We start from the raw sequence: 21,369 nt of genomic DNA on the forward strand, positions 1-21,369 counted from the left end.
CAGATCTGGGACCAAGTGGTGGATAAGTTATCTCTCTCCCAGGAAAAGGCCCAGCGGTTTTCAAATCGACATAGGACCATTGGTCCCCAGTTTAAGATTGGTGATATGGTGTGGTTATCATCAAAAAATATTGCTATGAAGGTGGCTTCTCCTAAGTTTAAGCCTAGATTTATTGGACCTTACAAGATTTTGGAGATTATTAATCCGGTCTCTTTTCGTTTGGCTCTTCCTGTCACATTTAAGATCCATAATGTGTTCCATAAGTCCTTGTTGAAGAGGTTTGTTGAGCCAGTTGTGCCTGAGGTGGCACCTCCGGACCCTGTATTGGTTGAAGGTAACTTGGAATATGAGGTAGAGAAAATTCTGGATTCCCGTTTGGCTAGACGGAGACTCCAGTATTTGGTTAAGTGGAAGGGTTATGGTCAGGAGGATAATTCCTGGGTCTCTGCCTCTGATATTCATGCCAAACGATTGGTGCGTGCCTTTCATCGGGCTCACCCTGATCGCTCTGGTAGCGTTGTTGAGGGTTCGGTGACCCCTCCTCAAGGGGGGGTTACTGTTGTGAGTTCATTTTCCCCTCCGTCACTGAGGCCTGGTGAACTCCCTATTCTAGTGAAGGAAGGTAGGGAGCCTGATTATCCGGCACCTGGGACTAATGAAGACGATTGGCTGAGTGGAGTCACTGACTGGATTTAAGGCAGCCTACGCCCTTTCTGCCCTGCGGGTGATTTTTCTGTGGACTCTTGGACACCAGTCTGATTCCTGCTCTCTTAAAGCTAAGTTTTCTGTTTTGCCTTTTTGCATCTAAGATTTGTTTTTGTGTTTCTTGCTTTTTGGATTCTGCCACTCCCTGCTGGAGCATGCAGTGTTCCGTGATCTCTGTCTTCTGAAAGTACCTGAGTGCTGATTTAGTTTTTGAAGCTTAGTTGCTTCAGGGCCATTTTTATATCAGCTTGTTGGCTTTTGTCTCTGATAGGGTTTTGGCAGATTGCAGACAGCAGCCTTCCTATCCGTTCCTATCTAGGTAGTTTTTGGGCCCCGTCTTTGCTCAGCCTGTCTTTCTGTCTGTGTAAGTGTTTTCATCTTACTTCACCGTCATTCTATGTGGGGGGCTGCCTATTGCTTTGGGGTCTGCTCTGGGGCAGTTAGATTTCCCCTTTCCTTCTTTAGGCCTATGTATCTCTCCGGCTGTGATCGAGGGGTCTAGGTCATCGTAGGAACCCTGCCTATGGGGGTGATAAGGGGGCGGTGATTTACTTTTTTTTATTTTGATCACTGTGACAGTGTTGCAGATTCGAGCAGGTGCACTGCGCATGCGCCCGCCATTTTCCAAGATGGCGGCGCCCATGATCCGGGACGGCGGGACACCGGGAGCCAGACCGGGACATACAAAGTACCGGGAGGGGTGAGGGGGGAGCAGAGGGAAGGGGAGGGGTAGCAGATCGTGACGGCAGCGGCAGATCGCTGCCGTCAGTCCGTGGTGGGGGCCGATCGCCCCCGCCAGCTGGTCAGATTAGTGTCTCCAGCCATGTCCGATGCTACTGCAGCATCGGCCATGGCTGGATTGTAATATTTCATCAAATTTCATTGATGAAATATTACTAGCGCTCTGATTGGTTGTTTCACTTTTAACAGCCAATCAGAGCGATCGTAGCCACGCCTCATGTGGTGAAGCACAAAGCCTCCTGTGTGGGCGGGTCGGGTGACCTTACAGTGACCCCGGTCACCCGAGCCGCAGGAGGGTGATTTATATCATGATGCCTACGTAGGCGTCATAGGTCGTATTGGCACAGCTTTTCATGACGCCCACGTAGGCGTCATGGGTCGGGAAGGTGTTAAGGATTATGGAGGCCACTGTGCTATTAGGAACCTTGAGTACTGCAGAAATTCTTTTGTTACTGTAGCCAGATCTGCGCCTTGCCACAATTCTGTCTCTGAGCTCCCTGGCCAGTTCCTTTGACCTCATGATTCTCATTTGGTCTGACATGCACTGTGAGGTCTTATATAGACATGTGTGTGCCTCTACAAATCAAGTCCTATCAGTTTAATTAAACACAGTTGGACTCTATGAATTAGAATCATCTCAAGGAGGATCACAAGGAAATGGACAGCATGTAACTTTAAATATGAGTGTCTAAGCAAAGGGTCTGAATACTTATGACCACATGATATTTCTGTTTTTCTTTTTTACTAACTTTGCAAAAATGTCTACATTTGTGCCTTTTTTCAGTCAAGATGGGGTGCAGAGTGTACATTCGTGAGAAAAAAATGAACTTTTTTGAATTTACCAAATGGCTGCAATGAAACAAAGAGTGAAAAAGTGAAAGGAGTCTGAATACTTTCCGTACCCACTGTATATATGTGTGTATATATGTGTGTATTTTTCGCTTTATAAGACGCACCCCCAAATTTGCTGAAGAAAGAGAATTTTTTTTTATGTTAAATGGGGCTGTGTCTTATAATGCCAGTGTCCATCTTACAAATCATATATATGCCCTTCATCCTGGTATCTATTAAACCTCCATCCTGGCACATGGCCCCCCTGTACTGCTGGCACACTGGCACATTGCCCCCTTGTGCTGCTACACTGGCACATTTCCCCCCTGTGCTGCTGGCACATTGCGCCCACTGTGCTGCTGGCATGCACATGGCTCTCCCATCCTGGATATGCCCCTCTGTGCTGCTGGCACGCACATGACCCCCCCGACCCCATCCTGTATATGCCTCCCTGTGCTGCTGGCACACACATGGCCCCCATCCCATCCTGGATATGCCCCCCTGTGCTGCTGGCACACATATGACCCCCCCACCCCATCCTGGATATGCCCCCCTGTGCTGCTGGCACGCACATGAACCCCCACCCCATCCTGGATATGCCCCCCCTGTGCTGCTGGCACGCACATGGCCCCCCATCCCATCCTTGATATGCCCCCTGTGCTGCTGGCACACATATGACCCCCCCACCCCATCCTGGATATGCCCCCCTGTGCTGCTGGCACGCACATGAACCCCCACCCCATCCTGGATATGCCCCCCTGTGCTGCTGGCACACATATGACCCCCCCACCCCATCCTGGATATGCCCGCCTGTGCTGCTGGCACGCACATGACCCCCCCACCCCATCCTGGATATGCCCCCCTGTGCTGCTGGCACGCACATGGCCCCCCATCCCATCCTGGATATGCCCCCCTATGCTGCTGGCACGCACATGCCCCCCCATCCCATCCTCGATATGCCCCCCTGTGCTGCTGGCAAGCACATGATAAAATAACAAATAGTTAACTCACCTTCCGATGATGGTTCCGTGCTCCCAGCTCCCCCATGGCTCTTCCTGTGTCTGTGCTGACATCCAGGAGCTGCTCATACAGGCATTTCATTGTAGCTGCAGGACCTTCCATCAAATGACCGCAGTGCTGCACACTAGGAGTCTTGTGACTGCAGTTCCTTTTGGCACAGACACAGGAAGAGGCAGGGGAGAGCTGGGAGTACAGAGCCATCATCAGAAGGTGACTATAGTGACATGGCAGTGGGAGGAGAGTGCAGGCACATGCAATATGCGCTGCTCCCCTGTCCACCAACTCGACGCGGCTTCAGCACCGAGGTGATGGACAGTGCAGTGAATATTACATGAGCCTAATGAGCGGGAGCACTGACCACCCGCTGTCTCTGCAGCCCACAGCCAGCCCAACCCAGCCCACTGACACCACGCCAGGGAACAAAAGTGCGTCTTATAATCCGAAAAATACGGTATATAATTCAAATTCAAAGAAGCTGTATTGGCAGGCCAAATATACATTAGTTTTGCCAAAGCAAGTGTACAAAAGGAAATAGGGATAAGTACTGTAGGGATGTTAGGTAGGGGCTGTAGGAAAGATGGATGGGGGCAGATCCAGGATGGGGCTATAGAAGTCCATGGCATAGGGAAGGTGGATGGGGGGATGGGGCAGATCCAGGGTGGGGCTATAGAAGTCCATGGCACAGGGAAGGTGGATGGGGGGCATGGGACAGATCCAGGGTGGGGGCCATAGAAGTCCATGGCATATCATAGTTCTCTTTCTCACGGTCTATGGCATGCGCTCACATATTGTGCTGCTATCTCCACTGCTCTCTCTTCTTCCCCCCAGCAGGATATGTGTTTTCTCTTCCTCCTTTATGGTGATGAAATCCGGGAAGAGATGTGTGAGTCTCCTGAAGTGAGTGTCCCTCACTGCTGAGTATTTGGGGCAGTGTATATGGGATATATATATATATATATATATATATATATATATATATATATAAATAAAAGGTCACCGTTGAAGCGTCGCCACCTGAGGATCGGTAAAGTATCGACTTTTTTTCACATTTAATTTGGAGTGCTGCCTATTTTTCTTGATTTTTATATATATATATATGTGTATATATATATATATATATATATATATATATATATATACACACACACACACACACACACACACGTGCTTCTCACAAAATTAGAACCTCTCTTTGTTGTAGTCCATGCTGTGGTTTTCAAGTAACCTGAAGAACTCCTTTCACAGAAGAACTCCCTTATAGATTGTGAACCCTCACGGGCAGGGTCCTCTCTCCTCCTGTACCAGTTGCGACTTGTATTGTTTAAGATTACTGCTCTTGTTTTTATTATGTATACCCCTCCTCACATATATAAGCGCCATGGAATAAATGGTGCTATAATAATTAATAATAATAATATCATCCAAGGCCTTTTAAGGCCTAATTAAAAATGTACAGGTGCTTCTCACAAAATTAGAATATCATCAAAAAGTTAATTTATTTCAGTTTTTCAATACAAAAAGTGAAACTCATATAGAGTCAATACAGACAAAGTTATCTGTTTCAAGTGTTTATTTCTGTTAATGTTGATGATTATGGTTTAGAACCAATGAAAACCCAAGTCATTATCTCAGTAAATTAGAATAATTAACAAAAAAAACACTTGCAAAGGCTTCCTAAGCATTTAAAAGGGTCCTTTAGGCTATGGGCCCATGTAGCGTTTTAAAACGCACAATAAAAAACGGACTCCTTCCCAGAAATCGCGCGATTTCACCGCGATTTTGCCGCGATTTTTTCAAGCACTTTCCAAGCGATTTGAAGCATCGCTTGGAAAGTGATTCACAGGTTGGTCACACTCGTGAAACATAGTGTTTGACAAGTGTGACCAGCTTTTTACTATTGAGGCCGCCTATGCGGCGTCAATAGTAAAAGATAAAATGTTAAAAATGATAAAAAAAATAAAAAATCGGGGTATATTTACCTTCCGATGTCCCGCGCTGCCATCCCGGGCCTCAGCGTTCCCAGCGATGCCTTCCGAGACCTGTGATGACGTTGGTCTCGCGTTACTATAGCGATCTCGCGAGACCGCTAGAGTCACGCGAGACTATGTCATCGCAGGACCTTGCCGCAAGGCATTACTGGGTCGCTGAGGCCCGGGAATGCAGCGCGGGACTTCGGAAGGTATATATACCCCGATTTTTTATTTTTTATTCTTTTTTTTACAGGGGCATGGTACCCAGGGCCTGGAGGAGAGTCTCCTCTCCTCCACACCGTGGGTACCAACCGCACATGAGACGCTTAACTTCCCGCATGGTGGGCATAGCCACACGCGGGAAGTAAGCGATTCTCATGCATTCCTATGGGTGCGGAATCGCGGCAATTCTTTGCGATTCCGCACAAAAGAATGATCATGCTGCGATTTTTTCCGCGATGCGATTCCACCGCGGAAAAAAGCGCAGCATTAGCACAGCATGTGCGGAATGCCATAGGAATGCATGGGGTGCGTCAAGTACAAGATTTTTAAACGTTTTTGCAACAAAAATCATGGCAAAAACGCTTAAAAATTGCATCGTGGGCACTCAACCTTAGTCTGTTTTAGTAGGCTACACAATCATGTGGAAAACTGCTGACTTAACAGATATCCAGAAGGCAGTCATTGAGACACTCCACAAGGAGGGTAAGCCACAAAAGGTCATTCCTAAAGAAGCTGGCTGTTCAGAGTGCTGTATCCAAGCAAATTAGTGGAAAGTTGAGTGGAAGGAAAACGTGTGGTAGAAAAATGTGCACAAACAACCAGGATAACCATAGCCTTGAAAGGATTAAGAAAAGGCCATTCAAAAATTTGGGGGAGATTCATAAGGAGTGGACTGCTGCTGGAGTCATTGCTTCAAGAGCCACCACACACAGACGTATCCAGGACATTCCTTGTATCAAGTCACTCATGATGAATAGACAGAGCCAGAAACCTCTTACCTGGGCGGCCAAGGAGAAAAATAACTAGACTGTTGCTCTGTGGCCAATGTGTTTTCAGATGAAAGTAAATTTTGCATTTCATTTGGAAAGCAAGGTCCCAGAGTCTGGAGGGAGTGTGGAGAGGCCCACAATCCAAGCTGATTGAGGTCTAATGTGAAGGGTCCACAATCAGTGATGGTTTGGGGAGCCATGTCATCTGCTGGTGTAAGTCCACTGTGTTTTATCCAGACCAAAGTCAGTGGAGTTGTCACCATATGTGACTGGCCGTGCGTGGCGCGACCCAACGACCGGTCGGTCACCAAACAAGACAAACAAGGGGACACCGGGGACAATTACAACGGTGGGCACTGCGATGGGGAACAGGGAAATGGACACCTCCTGCACTCTCCTGAGGATGTGCCCTGCTCTTACTAGAGTCCCTATACAGGTTCTTTCAACCTGTCCCCGAGCAGGATACCTTGCACCTATTCCTCACTAGGGAATTGGTAAGTGCGGACACTGGTCCCACCGCTGCACTAATAAAACACCAAGGGGAGATACGACAGACAGTGTTAAACAAAACAACACTTGGCTTTCTCTGCTGCCAATGCACCGTGCAGCAGAGTAAGGCTCCTGAACTCAGCTTTCAGCAGAATCATCACTGCTCCAGAAAGCTCCTCTCTTCAGCAGAATCACCACTGCACCAGGTAGCTCCAGTCTTCACCACGGTTGGTATCCAAAAAGGACCTGTCATAACCAACAGTCAGCTGATGCACCAGGTGACCTTATATAGGAAGGTTGGAGTGGTCACCAACAGCAGACTAACTTAAACATGTAGTAACACCAGCGGCCACCGGGGGGGGAAAAAACTGACATTAACCCCCGATAGCCTGAAAGGAAAAAAAGTTTATATGTGAGCAGCCCAAAACTGACACAGATCCAAAAATGGATCATGACCGTACCTCCCTTACAATGAGGGGCCTCTGGACCCTCAACACCACACCTCACCGGAAAACCACCTACAGTGAGGATGCCTAGATCCACCAGAGTTCACCTCAGCAACCACCTGACTCTCAGGTTCATGGCAAACGTGGGATGATGGAGGTAACAACGTATGCTCCGGAGGCACCACAAATCTCCAGAGCGCAGACCTGGGGAATGAGTTGAGTATAGGCATTACTGGGGGTAACTCCAGCTGGTAAGTCCCCGGGCCGAGGATGGCCGACACCTGATACGGCCCGATCACCCGAGAACTCCAGACCCCAGCAGCACGCTTCCACTGGATGTTTTTGGTGGACACCCATACATACTCGTTCACACACAAGTCCGGACCTGAACGTTTATTGCCACACATGCGTTTGCCACAAGACGGTGAACTCTTCAAGGAACTGACAACAGAGGTGTCCCCCTGTGTCACCACACTCACACCCCCACAATTCACAGAGGGAACCGCCACCCTCCTTCGACCCCCTCCTCCTACGAGAACTCCGCCTCTCAGGGTTGGCTAATGGTGAGGGTTGAGACTTGCCCCTACTCCCTGGCAGCACCTCTGCTGTCCTCACTGGAGAAGAAGGGGACGGTTGTAGAAAGGTTGCAGAGACAGTAGACCCAGGCAACAGCCCTCACACGACTGATCCCAGCTGACCACTTCCCTAGACTGCCAATCTATTACCGGGTTGTGTCTTTCCAACCAAGGGAGACCTAAAACGATAGGTGGTAGAGTACCCCCCCAAGACGTAGCATGACAGGGACTCTTCATGATGGGTCCGTATAAGCAGATGTATATTTTCTACGACTTGGGTCAACCTCCCCTGGCTTAGTGGGACAGAGTCAATGGCCTGGACGCTTAGGGGTTTGGCCAGTGTCCTACACCTCAGGCCATGGGTCTGGACAACGTGAGCATTCACCAGATTGACTCCTGCTCCACTATCCACAAACATCGGTATGCCCTCAGGTACCCTACCAACCACCACTTCTGCTGATATAGTACACTGAGAGGACAAAATGGAGGAAATATACACTCCCTGGTCACCTCCCTCCACATGACCAGGGGGACGCGGCTTCTTAGGTGGTGCAGAAGTTTTGGCGCGAGCCGGGCAGACCCTAAAAAAATGGCCTGTCTGCCCACAGCAGAAACATGCCCCCATACCACGAGGGACCACAGGCAACACCGCTGGGGAACCAACTTCTGCCTGCACCAGTGAGTCCTCCCTAGCAAGGACTACAGGGGGCATATTCGCCAAAGCCGCAAAAAACTCATCCACCGACCGTAGAGATGGTGATTCGGCCGACAGGGAGAAGGCCCAGGATTGGAGATCACCTTTAAGGAAGGAGATGATGAATCTCACCCGCTGTTCCACACTCCCTAATGAACGTGGGCAGAGCCTGAAATGTAGCTTGCAGGCCTCCTGAAAAACCATGTGCACTCAGATATAGTGTGAGCTTTTTGACACTATTCCAAAAAAACCCTCAGGGCTCAAATGTTGCACACAGCCTAGAGAGTTAAACTCAATTAAAACATAACCTTTAATGAACCATTAAAAGGACATAACATACAAAAACATTACAAAAAAATGCTCATGTGAACCAGTGCTCAATAAAAAATGGTTTGGTCTCACCATTGGTAATAGATATAGATATAGCATTCCAGCATCAGGGCGTATCCTGCTGGAGAGACGATCCACTCATGGGGAGCTAGGACATGGGAAAACCAGTGTTAATGTAAAGTATTCCTCTACACTCCCTGTCATGCCCCAGCGTTACTCCTGTCCTAACAAGGACAGGCCCCAAGTGGATCCTGTAGTGGACACTCCCACTGATAAGGGGAAAAATAGACAGAAGCTCCCTACGCGTTTCTTCCCCAATGGGAAAAAAAGGGCGGTTGGTTATAATGTCACGATATGTGACTGGCCCTGTGTGGCGCGACCCGACAACCGGTCGGTCACCAAACAACAAGACAAACAAGGGGACACCGGGGACACAATTACAACGGTGGGCCCTGCGATAGGGAACGGGTAATTGGACACCTCCTGCACTCTTCTGAGGATGTGCCCTGCTCTTACTAGCATCCCTATACAGGTTCTTTCAACCTGTTGCCGAGCAGGATACCTTGTCCTTCACTTACCCTGCACCTATCTCTCACTAGGGAATTGGTAAGTGCGGACACTGGTCCCACCTCTGCAGTAATAAAACACCAAGGGGAGATACGACAGACAGGGTTAAACAAAACAACACTTTGCTGCACGGTGCATTGGCAGCAGAGAAAGCTGAGTAAGGCTGAGTTCACACGAAGCTTTTTTTTGCGTTTTCACGGCGTTTTTAAAGGTGCAATTTTGCAGCGAAAACGCAAAAATAAAAGCATCCCATGCAATCCTATGGCATTCCGCACATGCTGTGCTAATGTTGCATATTTTTCCGCGGCGGAATTGCATCATGGAAAAATACACAGCATATTCATTCTTTGTGCGGAATCGTGGGAAAGTCTGCACACACAGGATTGCATTGTTCTGCTTATTTTACATGTGGCTATGCCCACCATGCGAAAAGTAAGCGGAACATTTGCAGATGGTACCCAGGGTCTGGAGGGGAGGAGACTGTCCTCCAGGCCCTGGGTACCATATCCCTGTTAAAAAAAAAAAAAACAGAAATTAAAATAAAAAATCATATTATTCTCGCCTTGCGGCATCCCTCGCAGTGTCACCAAGCCTCAGCGATGCTCTCGGCAAGTCCCGTTCCCAGGGATGCCTTGCGACAATGACCTTTGATGACATCGCCGTCTGCTACGTCATCAAAGGTCATTGTCGCAAGGCATCCCTGGGAACGGGACTTGCCGGGAGCATCGCGGTGATCGGGAGCGCTGCGCGGGACGCCGGAAAGTGAGAAAAACACGATTTTTTATTTTCTTTTATTATTTTTAACATTATATCTTTTTACTACTGATGCTGCATAGGCAGCCTCATAGTAAAAAGTCGGTCACACTCGTCAAACACTATGTTTGTCGAGTGACCAACCTGTCACTCAGTATTCCAAGCGATGCTACAGATCACTTGGAAAACGCTAGTATTCTGCAAGCTAATTACGCTTGCAAATCACTAGTTTTTCAGCGGGAAATACATGGGAATTTAAAATGCGGATTTCTTGTATATTTCCCACGGAATGGAATTCCCGCGGAAATTCCACACGTGTGCACATAGTCTAAGGCTCCTCAGCTTTCAGCAGAATCACCACTGCTCCAGAAAGCTCCTCTCTTCAGCAGAATCACCACTACACCAGGTAGCTCCAGTTTTCACCATGGTAGGTATCCAAAAAGGACCTGTCATAACCAACAGTCAGCTGATGCACCAGGTAACCTTATATAGGAAGGCAGGAGTGGTCACCACCAGCAGACTAACTTAAACATGTAGTAACACCAGCGGCCACCACGGGGGAAAACTGACAATAACCCCCGACGGCCTGAAAGGAAAAAAGTTTATATGTGAGCAGCCCAAACTGACACATCCAAAAATGGATCATGCAAAAAAAACCCTGTTTGGGAGACAAGAACAAACAATTCGCGGCGCCCTAAGTGCGTAAACACAATATTGTAGTCTTTAAAGGGTGCACAATTTTATGCACTCACCTGATAGAAGACTAATATAGCTTTGGATTATGTATCCTCAAAAATCCTTCCTTTTGGGATATTTCTCAGAAGACAGGGCTTGCAGCTTGCCTCGGGTGGATCCAAGTGAAAGAGCCAGGTTCAGGCTCACACAGGATGAGTAAATCAAGAAAAACACATCCAGCCCATAAACGGCAGCGCTTCCCAGGACTCGCATCCAAAGATGATATTCCATATTTTTTTATTTCATAGGTTAAAAAAGAGATACAACGCGTTTCGGATACAGTGTATAGCCTTCATCAGGTATCATAAAAACACAACGGGGATTTGTACTGTGTTTTTATGATACCTGATGAAGGATATACACTGTATCCGAAACGCGTTGTATCTCTTTTTTAACCTATGAAATAAAAAAATATGGAATATCATCTTTGGATGTGAGTCCTGGGAAGCGCTGCCGTTTATGGGCTGGATGTGTTTTTCTTGATTCAAAAATGGATCATGACAGCAGTCTTCTACCAGGAAATTTTAGATCACTTCTTGCTTCACTCTGCCGACAAGATTTTGGGAGATGGAAATTTAATTCTCTAGCAGTACTTGGCACCTGTCCACACTGCCAAAAGGACCAATACCTGGTTAAAAACAACAGTATCACTGTGCTTGATTGGCTAGCAAACTCGCCTGACCCTAACCCCATAGAGAATCTATGGGGTATTGTCAAGAGGAAGATGAGAGACACCGGACCCAACAATGCAGACGAGCTGAAGGCAGCTATCAAAGCAACCTGGGCTTCCATAACACCTCAGCAGTGCCACAGGCTGATGGCCTCTATGCCACGCCGCACTGATGCTGTAATTGATTCAAAAGGATCCCCAATTAAGTATTGAGTGCATTTACTGAATATGCATTTCAGTAGGCCAGCATTTCGGATTTTAACCCCTTTACCCCCGAGGGTGGTTTGCATGTTAATGACCGGCCAATTTTTACAATTCTGGCCACTGTCCCTTTATGAGGTAATAACTCTGGAACGCTTCCATGGATCCTGGTAATTCTGAGAATATTTTCTCATGACATATTGCACTTGATGATAATGGCAACATTTCTTTGATATGACTTGCGTTTTTTTATGAAAAAAAAGGGAATTTGTTGAAAATTTTGCAGCTTTCCAACTTTGAATTTTCATGCCCTTAAATCACCGAGATATGTCGCATAAAATACTTAATAAGTAACATTTCCCACATGTCTACTTTACATGAGCACAATTGTAGAACTAAACTTTTTTTTGTTAGGAAACTATAAGGGTTAAAAGTTAAAGAGCGATTTCTCATTTTTACACCATTTTTTTTAGGGACCACATCTCGTTTGAAGTCACTTTGAGGGTTCTATATGAGAGAAAATACCCAAAAGTGACACCATTCTAAAAACTGCACCCCTGATGGTGCTCAAAACCACATTCAAGAAATGTATTAACCCTTTATTTGCATCATTGGAATGAACATTTAGGGTATGTGCACACGCTGCGGTTTTGGCCCTGCAGAACTGCAGCAGTTCCGCAGACATGGTACTTCACCATGTTAGCCTATGGGTTTTCAAAACCGCAGTGCTCACGCTGCAGTTTTTTACCTGCGGAAAAGCTGCGGGTTTTTTTCCGCAGCATGTCAATTGTTTCTGCGGATTCTGCTGCGGTTTCACACCTTTAACATAGTAGAGGTGTGAAACCGCAGGGCAAAACCGCAGGCCAAACCGCAGCAAAACGGCAGGTCACTTTACATGCGGTTTTACCTGCGTTTCCGCTGGAAAAAACCCGCAGCAGAATCCGCAGAGTGTGCACTCACCCTTAATTTTTTTTCTCAAAAAATTTACTTCAGATCCAATTTTTTTTATTTTACCAAGGGTAACAGGAGAAAAGTTGTTGTGCAATTTGTCCTGAGTATGCTGATACCTCATATGTGGGGGTAAACCACTGTTTGGGCACATGGCAGAGTTCGGAAAGGAAGGAGCGCCATTAGGGTATGTGCACACGGTGCGGATTCTGCTGCGGATCCGCAGCTGCGGGTCCGCAGCAGATTCTGCTGCGTTTTACAGTACCTTTATTTAATATGGAAATAAAAAAATGCCGTGCACATGCTGCTGATTTTTCCGCACGGTTTTTAATCTGCTTTAGCCTTGATAATAAAAAATCATTTTTTTCCACAAAAATAATCTTTTCGCCCCCGGTTTTTTATTTTCCCAAGGGTAACAGGAGAAATTGGACCCAAAAAAATGTTGTGCAATTTCTCTTGAGTGCACTGTTACCCCATATGTAGGGGAATACTACTCTTGAGGCACAGTGCAAAGCTCAAAAGGGAAGGGGCGCCATATTGGAGTTCAGATTTTGCGGGAATGGTTTGAGCGTGCCATGTCACATTGGCAGAACCCCTGAGGTGCCAGAACAACAGAAACCCCCTTTATGTAAACTCATTTTTCAAACTACACTTCCAATGAATTCATGTAGGGGTGCATTGATCATATTAACATCACATGTGCCTCACAGAATTTTACACCACTGAGTGGTGAAGTAAGAATAAATTACATTTTTACTACTGAAATGTTGTTTAGCCCCAAGTTTTTAATTTTTCTAAGTGCTAATGGGAATTTTTTTTACAACAAACTGAGGTCTATTTTTTCCTGAGTGTGCCAATATCCAACATGCAGTCGGGAAATATTTTTCAGGCACAATGCAAAGCTCAGAATGCTAGGAGCGCCAGATTTTACTGTTATGGTTTGCAGGTGCCATGAACCACTGGGAGAGCTCATGAAGTGCAAAAACAGTAGAACTCTCCCATAAGTGACCCCATTTTCCGAACTATACCTCTCAATGAATTCCTCTAGGGGGGGCAATGATCATATTGAAACCATGGGTGTGTCACAGAATTTTATACCATTGGGCAGTGAAGACAAAGTAACTACATTTTTACCATCAAAATTTTGTTTTAACCAAAGATTTTACATTTTCACACAAGAAGTGGGTAAAAATGGCAACAAAATTTGTCCCACAATTTCTACTGAATGTGGCAATACCCCAAATGTGGTTGTACAGTACTGCTTAGCTATGCGGAGAGACTTGGGAGAAAAGGAGCGCTATTTGCCTATTCAAGTGGGTCTGTGCACGTCAGTGTGTTTCCATAGACTGTGTGTCCGTGGGCAAAAGACGCTGACATGTCCGTTTTTTAATGTCATCACGGGCCATAAAACGTCCTATACACGTGCATATGCATAACACACATGGATGTCATCTATGTGGCACACATCGGCCCCGGGAAGAAGCGTTACAGTAAGCGCTGTTCCCCTGCGCCGGGTGCTGAACACGGCTCTCATCATTCTCCCCTGCACTGCTGGCGATCGGCGCAAGCAGGGAAGAATGATGAGCGTTATATCTAAGTAATAAAAGAGGCATCAGGCAGCGACTGATGAGACTATTAGTCCCATCAGCCTACCTCTGCTGCTGCTAATAACATTGACAACAGGAGCGGCAGATAGGAGTATTCATCAGCCGCCTCTTGCGCTATAAATGAAAAAAACGGTGTGGGTCCCCCTATATTTTCTATATCCAGCCAGGCATAACTCACAGCCAGGGGCTGCAACCCTCAGCTGTCAGCTTCAGCAAGGTTGGTTATCAAGAATCGAAGGGTCCCCATTCTGTTTTGTAAAAAATTCTTTAAATAAATATTTAAAATAAACTGTGGGGTCCCCCCATTTTTGACAACCTGCCTTGCTAAAGCTCACAGCTAGGGGCTGATATTTATTCTCAGGCTGGTAAGGCATCATGGTATTGACTCCCCCGGGCTAAAAATAGCAGTATGCAGCTGCCCAGAAAAGGCACATCTATTAGATGCAACAATTCTGGCGCTTTGCTGGGAATGGAGCCTCAGTGACCAGATGTAAACTCTATGACGTCGTTCCCGGTTACTGACGCTGCTTTCCCTGCAGCTCATTCACCAGTGGTTCTCAGCCTGGATGGTCGCATCTTGGCACCGTCCAGGTTGAAAACTAATTGTCCCCCAGACATGGATTACTGCATGGGACAGAACGACGGACAGGTATGGTATATTGTTGTTTTATTATTTTAGTTTTATTACAGGAGATCGAGGGCTTCTCTGGAATTAGGCGAGGTTGTAAGTATGGTTTAATTGAGATTATTAAAGGAGTCTGTGTAATTTTTTCAATTAACCCCTTCCCGACCTGTGACAGTGTATACGTCATGAAAGTCGGTGCCAATCCGACCTGTGACACATGCTGTGACATAGGGAGATCGCCCTCCTGCGTGTCGTGTGACCAGGGTCAATGACCACCTGACCAGTGGCTACAATCGCTCTGATTGGCTGTTGAAAGTGAAACAGCCAGTCGGAGCGATTGTAATATTTCACCAATGAAATTTGGTGAAATATTACAATCCAGCCATGGCCGATGTTGCAATAGTGCGCAGTGCGCCTGCCGAATCTGCTGGCTGGCAGATTCATTCACTCCAGGTACATTTTGATCACTGTGATATCACAGTGATCAAAATAAAAAAGTAAATAAACCCCCCTTTATCACCCCCATAGGTAGGGACAAATAATAAAATAAAGAAAATATTTTTATTTTTCCATTAGGGTTAGGGTTAGAGTTAGGGTTAGAATTAGTGTTGGAATTAGAGTTTGGGTTGAAATTAGGGTTAGGGTTGGAATTAGGGTTAGGGGTGTGTTGGGGTTAGTATTGAGTTAGAATTGAGGGGTTTCCACTGTTTAGTCACATCATGGGGTCTCCAGACGCGACATGGCGCCACCATTGATTCCAGCCAGTTTTGTGTTCAAAAAGTCAAACGGTGATCCCTCCCTTCCGAGTCCCGACGTGTGCCCAAACAGTGGTTTACCCCAATATATGGGGTATCAGCATACTCAGGAAAAATTGCACAACTTTGGGGGTCTAAATTCTCCTGTTACCCTTGGGAAAATAAAAATTTAGGGGCTAAAAAATTATTTTTGTGGAATAAAAATGATTTTTTATTTTCACGGCTCGCTCTGCGTTATAAACTTCTGTGAAGCACTTGGGGATTCAAAGTGCTCACCACACATGTAGATGAGTTCCTTGGAGGGTCTAGTTTCCAAAATGGGGTCACTTGTGGGGGATTTCTACTGTTTAGGCACATCAGGGGCTCTGCAAACGTAACATGACGCCCGCAGACCATTCCATCAAAGTCGGTATTTCAAAACGTCACTACTTCCCTTCCGAGCCCCGACATCTTCCCCAACAGTGGTTACCCCCACAAATGGGGTACCAGCCTACTCAGGACAAACTGGACAACAACTTTGGGGGTCTAATTTCTCCTGTTACCCTTGGGAAAATAAAAATTTGCGGGCTAAAAAAATCATTTTTTGAGGAAAAACTATTTTTTATTTTCACAGCTCTGCGTTATAGACTTCTGTGAAGCACCTGGAGGTTCAAAGTGCTCGCTATGCATCTAGATAAGTTCCTTAGGGGGTCTAATTTCCAAAATGAGATCATTTGTGGGGGAGCTCCAAAGTTTAGGTACACAGGGGCTCTCCAAACACGACATGGTGTCCGCTAACGATTGGAGCTAATTCTCCATTCAAAAAGTCAAATGGCGCTCCTTCCCTTCTGAGCCCTGCCGTGCACCCAGTTCCCCCCCACATATTGGGTTTCAGCGTACTCAGGACAAATTGGACAACAACTTTTGGGGTCCAATTTCTCCTGTTACTCTTGGGAAAATAAAAAATAGCGGGCTAAAAAATCATTTTTTGAGGAAAAAAATGATTTTTTATTTTCACGGCTCTACGTTATAAACTTCTGTGAAGCACTTGGGGGTTCAAAGTGCTCACTACACATCTAGATAAGCTCCTTGGGGGGTCTAGTTTCCAAAATAGGGTCACTTGTGGGGGGTTTCTGCTGTTTAGGCACATCAGGGGCTCTGCAAACGCAACATGATGCCCGCAGAGCATTCCATCATAGTCTGCATTCCAAAATGGCGCTCCTTCCCATCCGAGCTCTCCCATGCGCCCAATCAGTGGTTCCCCTCCACATATGGGGTATCGGTGTACTCACGACAAATTGAACAACAACTTTTGGGGTCCAATTTTTCTTTTACGCTTAGGAAAATAAAAAATAGCGGGCTAAAAAATCATTTTTGAGGAAAAAAAATGATTTTTTATTTTCACTGCTCTGCGTTATAAACTTCTGTGAAGCACTTGGAGGTTCAAAGTGCTCACCACACATCTATGTAAGTTCCTTAAGGGTTCTAGTTTCCAAAATGGTTCCTGAGTTATTACCTCATAAAGGGACACTGTTCAGAATTGCAAAAAAATGGCCAAGTTATTAAGGTCAAAATAGGATGGGTCATGAAGGGGTTAAATGACTTTATTCTGGCTGTGTCTTTAATTACCATGTAACTATAGGATTAGTAATGGATAGGTGTCTTATAGAAGCTTCTCCATTACTAAGCCGGGGTCTTGATGTCACCTGACATTACAAAGGTGACATCAACCCCACAAATATGAACTCCACTTGCCACCGCTACAGGGCAAGTGGGAAGAGCTCAGGAAAGCACCAAAATTGGCGCATCTAATAGATGTATCTTTTCTGGGCAGTTGCGGGCTGCTATTTTTAGGCTGGGGGGTCAATATCCATGCGCCCTTACCAGCCTGAGAATACCAGCCCCCAGCTGTGAGCTTTAGCAAGGTTGGTTGTCAAAAATGGGGGGACCCCATGCCGTTTGTTTTAATTATTTAAATAATTTAAAAAACAGCGTGGGAACCCCTCTATTTTTGATAACTAGCATTTCTGAAGCTGACAGCTGAGGGTTGCAGCCCCCCGCTATGAGTTTTGCCTGACTGGTTATAGAAAATACATTTTTTTAAAATTATTTATTTACAACGCAGGAGTGGCAGATGAATACACCCATCTGTCACTTCTGCTGTCACTGTTAAGGTACTGTCACACTTAGCGATGTACCAGCGATCCCGACCAGCGATATGACGCGGTCAGGATCGCTGGTACATCGCTAAGTGGTCGCTAGTGAGCTGCCACACAGGCAGATCTCACCAGCGACATCGCTGGGGACGGGGGTCGCTATTTACCTGTCACACTAGGCGATCCTGCGTCCTCCCTCCCGCGTCCACGCTCGTCGCTCGTTTCTCCACAGGAAGCTCCGCAGGAAGCTGACGACGAGAAACAGTCCTGGACGTTCTCGCGCGATCAGCTATAACCAGCAGGGGAGCGGACGTAGGTAAGTATCACACACAGCGATATCGCTAGAAATATCGCTATAACGTCACAAGTTATAGCGATATTGCTAGCGATATCGCTTAGTGTGACAGTACCTTTATTAGCAGCAGCAGCAGCAGCAGCAGGGGGTAGGCTGATGGGAATAATATTCCATCAGCCACTGCCTGCTGTCTCATTTATTACTGAAACTAGATGTGGGCCCAATGCTATCACATTGGGAGGGCAGGGACATCGCGATGGGGGCAGCTCTGTGGCGCTGGGGGTGGCGGCTGTCTCCGTGCAGTCACAGCCGGCAGGAAAGACAGTGGTTTGCGGCTTCTGCTGGAGATGGGGTGCGGCGGCACCAGAGAGCGTGATGTCACTGCCCTCCAGATGCGATGGCATCGGGCCCACATCTAGTTTCAGTAATAAAAGAGACAGCAGGCAGCTGTCCCCCAGCGACGAGAGGTGAGTATGTAATTTTTTTTTTTTAAATTGCAGCAGCAGTGGCAGCAGTAATATATGGGCCGTATTTATCTTTTTGGACCACCATTAACCCTTGTGCAGCATTTTATGGGGAGTATTTATCTATGGAGCATCTTTTTCGACCACCATTAACCCTTGTGCAGCATTTTATGGGGGGTATTTATCTATGGAGCATCTTTTTGGACCACCATTAACCCTTGTGAAGCATTTTATGGGGGGTATTTTATCTATAGAGCATCTTCTTGGGCCACCATTAACCCTTGTGCAGCATTTTATGGGGGGTATTTATGGAGCATCTTTTTGGACCACCATTAACCCTTATGCAGCACCACCATCTGCTTATACTCGAGTCAATAAGTTTTCCCAGTTTTTTGTGGCAAAATTAGGTGTCTTGGCTTATACTCGGGTCGGCTTATACTCGAGTATATACGGTGTGTGTGTGTGTGTGTATATATATATATATTAATTTTGACCTGCCTCCATTTGTGCCAAAAATCGATACTCACTTTTCAGCATGATGCAATTTTTTGAATGTTCACGTTTTTGTTTTTTTTAATTCTGCTACTGGAGATAGCGACAATTGTAGTAATTAAGAATCTCTTTTGTTTTTTTCTTTTGTTTTAGATAAGTACAACAGTTGGGATCATGGCCACCGTTCACCACTGTTTTGTTTTCCTTGCCCACTTCAGTGTATTTTTACTGTACTTATTTATACTCTTTTTCATGATATAAAAATCTGTAAGCATACTTCAAATATGTGAATAATATATTGTAAAAACCTTATCCCAAAAATCCTTTTTCCACAAAAAAAATCTCAAAAGTAGCAGAAACATCATCTAGCGTTTAGACTAGAAGACCCTCCCCTTCAGTGTTTTGCGATTTTTCTATATTGCATATTGTATGGCAATTATGGGAACAACTGCATTTTGGCATTATTCACACAATATGTAACGATTCTGGACTCACAATCTGTATTTTCTTTGTATATTGTGATTAATATGTATAAATTTCTTTTGATTGATTTTTTATTAAATTGAAACTTTTTATCTAGGTCATCACACTCACAAACTTTGGATTGCAGTACAGTACGAAATTCACAGAATTTTATTACCAATCAGGTAGTTTTATTATTTCAGAGCCTGCCAGTATGAGCAAAATATGTGGGTGCAAGTCGTTATTTGTTGTAATTTTGTCACAAAATTTGTGACAAAATGTGTATATTCCAAAAATGTCTATAGCTAATGTATATATATTCCAAAATACTTACCAATGCCCACTTCTATTCCAGTTTATAAAGCTGTCAATGCCGTAGCTCCATTCCTGGGGATGAAACGGAGCTGACGGAGAAAGTGTCAATGTCCTGCTTGCCAGCCAATCTCTGGGGCCGAGCAGCAGACCAATAAGAGGCTATGTTTTTTGCAGTAAATGGCTGCCATTTGCATCTACTATGTACGGCCTGTGACTCCATAACTAGGCTACAAGTGTGGGGATCTTGAGACTCGGTATCTATGTTTGTCTATATGAACCAGTACTCAAAAGAAGTGATTTTATCTAATAGTTTTTTACTCTACTGCAGAGGCACATATAAAGATTCCATAAGTATTTTTATTTTCAAGCTGAATTTTTGTAGTTATGCACATTTACGGTAGGTAAAAAGACAATTCTGAACCAGAGCTGTATACAGTAGATTTGAACTTACAACATGGCTGATGTACACTATCTGAGGAACAAGGGAGGGGTTACGGACATCAGAACTGGGCTACAGGGAGGGAGTACAAACTTCTAAAAAGCAAACCTGACAATACAATAGCAATACAATGCTGTATGATTCTCAAATTGTGGAACATGAGTTATTGTCAGTTACTGGTGTGCTATTTATTGGATTCATATCCATTTCTGACCTGGCTTGTTCCTTGTTTATTTTGCTGATTAAAAATTGGCTGCCCTTCTAGATTTGACCCATGGGCTGCATGATTGCTCTGTGTCTGATGTTGGCTATCCTCTAATTGAGTATGAGTTTGTCACGGTCTCTAGTTGTGACTTGACTAACTTGTGTTTTCCATTTAATCTTCTGCTACTCTCCTCAAGCTACACCATGGCTTCTACCCGTTGACATATATGCTCAATGTATAGTGATTATAAGTCTGTCTGTAGGTGCCTATTTGAGTTGATGAATTTTATAACAGATCATAACTGTAACAATCCAGTGGAGTTAAAAAAAAAAAAAAAAAAAAAATGACGCTGTAAAAAAGTGTGAGTCAAAGCTTAGAACTTATCCAAGTTTTTGACATATGCAATTCAAGATGGCTGATTCTTCTTTCCTTCTAGATTTTTAACTATCAATATTTTGTTGCATGGTCAGTGATGGTTCCCTGAAAATTGCCCACAGGAAAAATGCCTACAGGAAACATGCCCACATAGAAAATTGCCCACACGGAAAACTGCCCACATGCAAAATTGCCCACATGGAAAATTGTCCACACAGAAAATTGCCAATTGCAGCATCACAAAGTTTAAGATCTATTATTTTTGAGGTGCCAGGTGAGAATGTTCACATGATATGTGATTAACTTGTGTTTTACAGTCGATCTAGTGCAAAACTGCAAAAATGAAGATGTGTGTTTGTAGCAGTCTGTCATTATCTGCAATAGATAAATATAGTCTGCTCTCATCTCTCACTGATTCTGCCTTACTCCTCCCACCATCCCAAAACAGCAGCACATGCAGAACCAGCAGCAGTGTAATCCATAGGAGCCATCACTGCTATCAGTACTCACAAAAGTATCACTGTATTATCTGT

The 21,369-nt window shown here is 45.3% G+C and overlaps 1 protein-coding gene across 6 annotated transcripts in view; it reads left to right on the forward strand.

Annotated features, from left to right (window-relative positions):
• REDIC1 (regulator of DNA class I crossover intermediates 1) overlaps positions 1-21,369 on the forward strand; it is a 121,146-nt gene that overhangs the window by 45,287 nt on the left and 54,490 nt on the right. For 3 of the 6 annotated variants that reach the window (XM_073573534.1, XM_073573540.1, XM_073573535.1), the window contains 2 exons: positions 19,621-19,687; positions 19,858-20,520. The exons of 1 other annotated variant lie outside the window; for it this stretch is intronic. In XM_073573534.1, the coding sequence (XP_073429635.1) occupies positions 19,621-19,687; positions 19,858-19,881 (91 nt within the window). In that variant the 3' untranslated portion in view covers positions 19,882-20,520. Of the gene's footprint in view, positions 1-19,193; positions 19,591-19,620; positions 19,688-19,857; positions 20,521-21,369 lie in introns of those variants that run through there. 2 more of the 6 variants (XM_073573537.1, XM_073573538.1) reach the window with 2 other exon arrangements.

Source organism: Dendrobates tinctorius, unplaced genomic scaffold, assembly GCF_039654945.1.
Source record: "Dendrobates tinctorius isolate UK_male_01 unplaced genomic scaffold, ASM3965494v1 ptg000035l, whole genome shotgun sequence".
Taxonomy (NCBI): domain Eukaryota; kingdom Metazoa; phylum Chordata; class Amphibia; order Anura; family Dendrobatidae; genus Dendrobates; species Dendrobates tinctorius.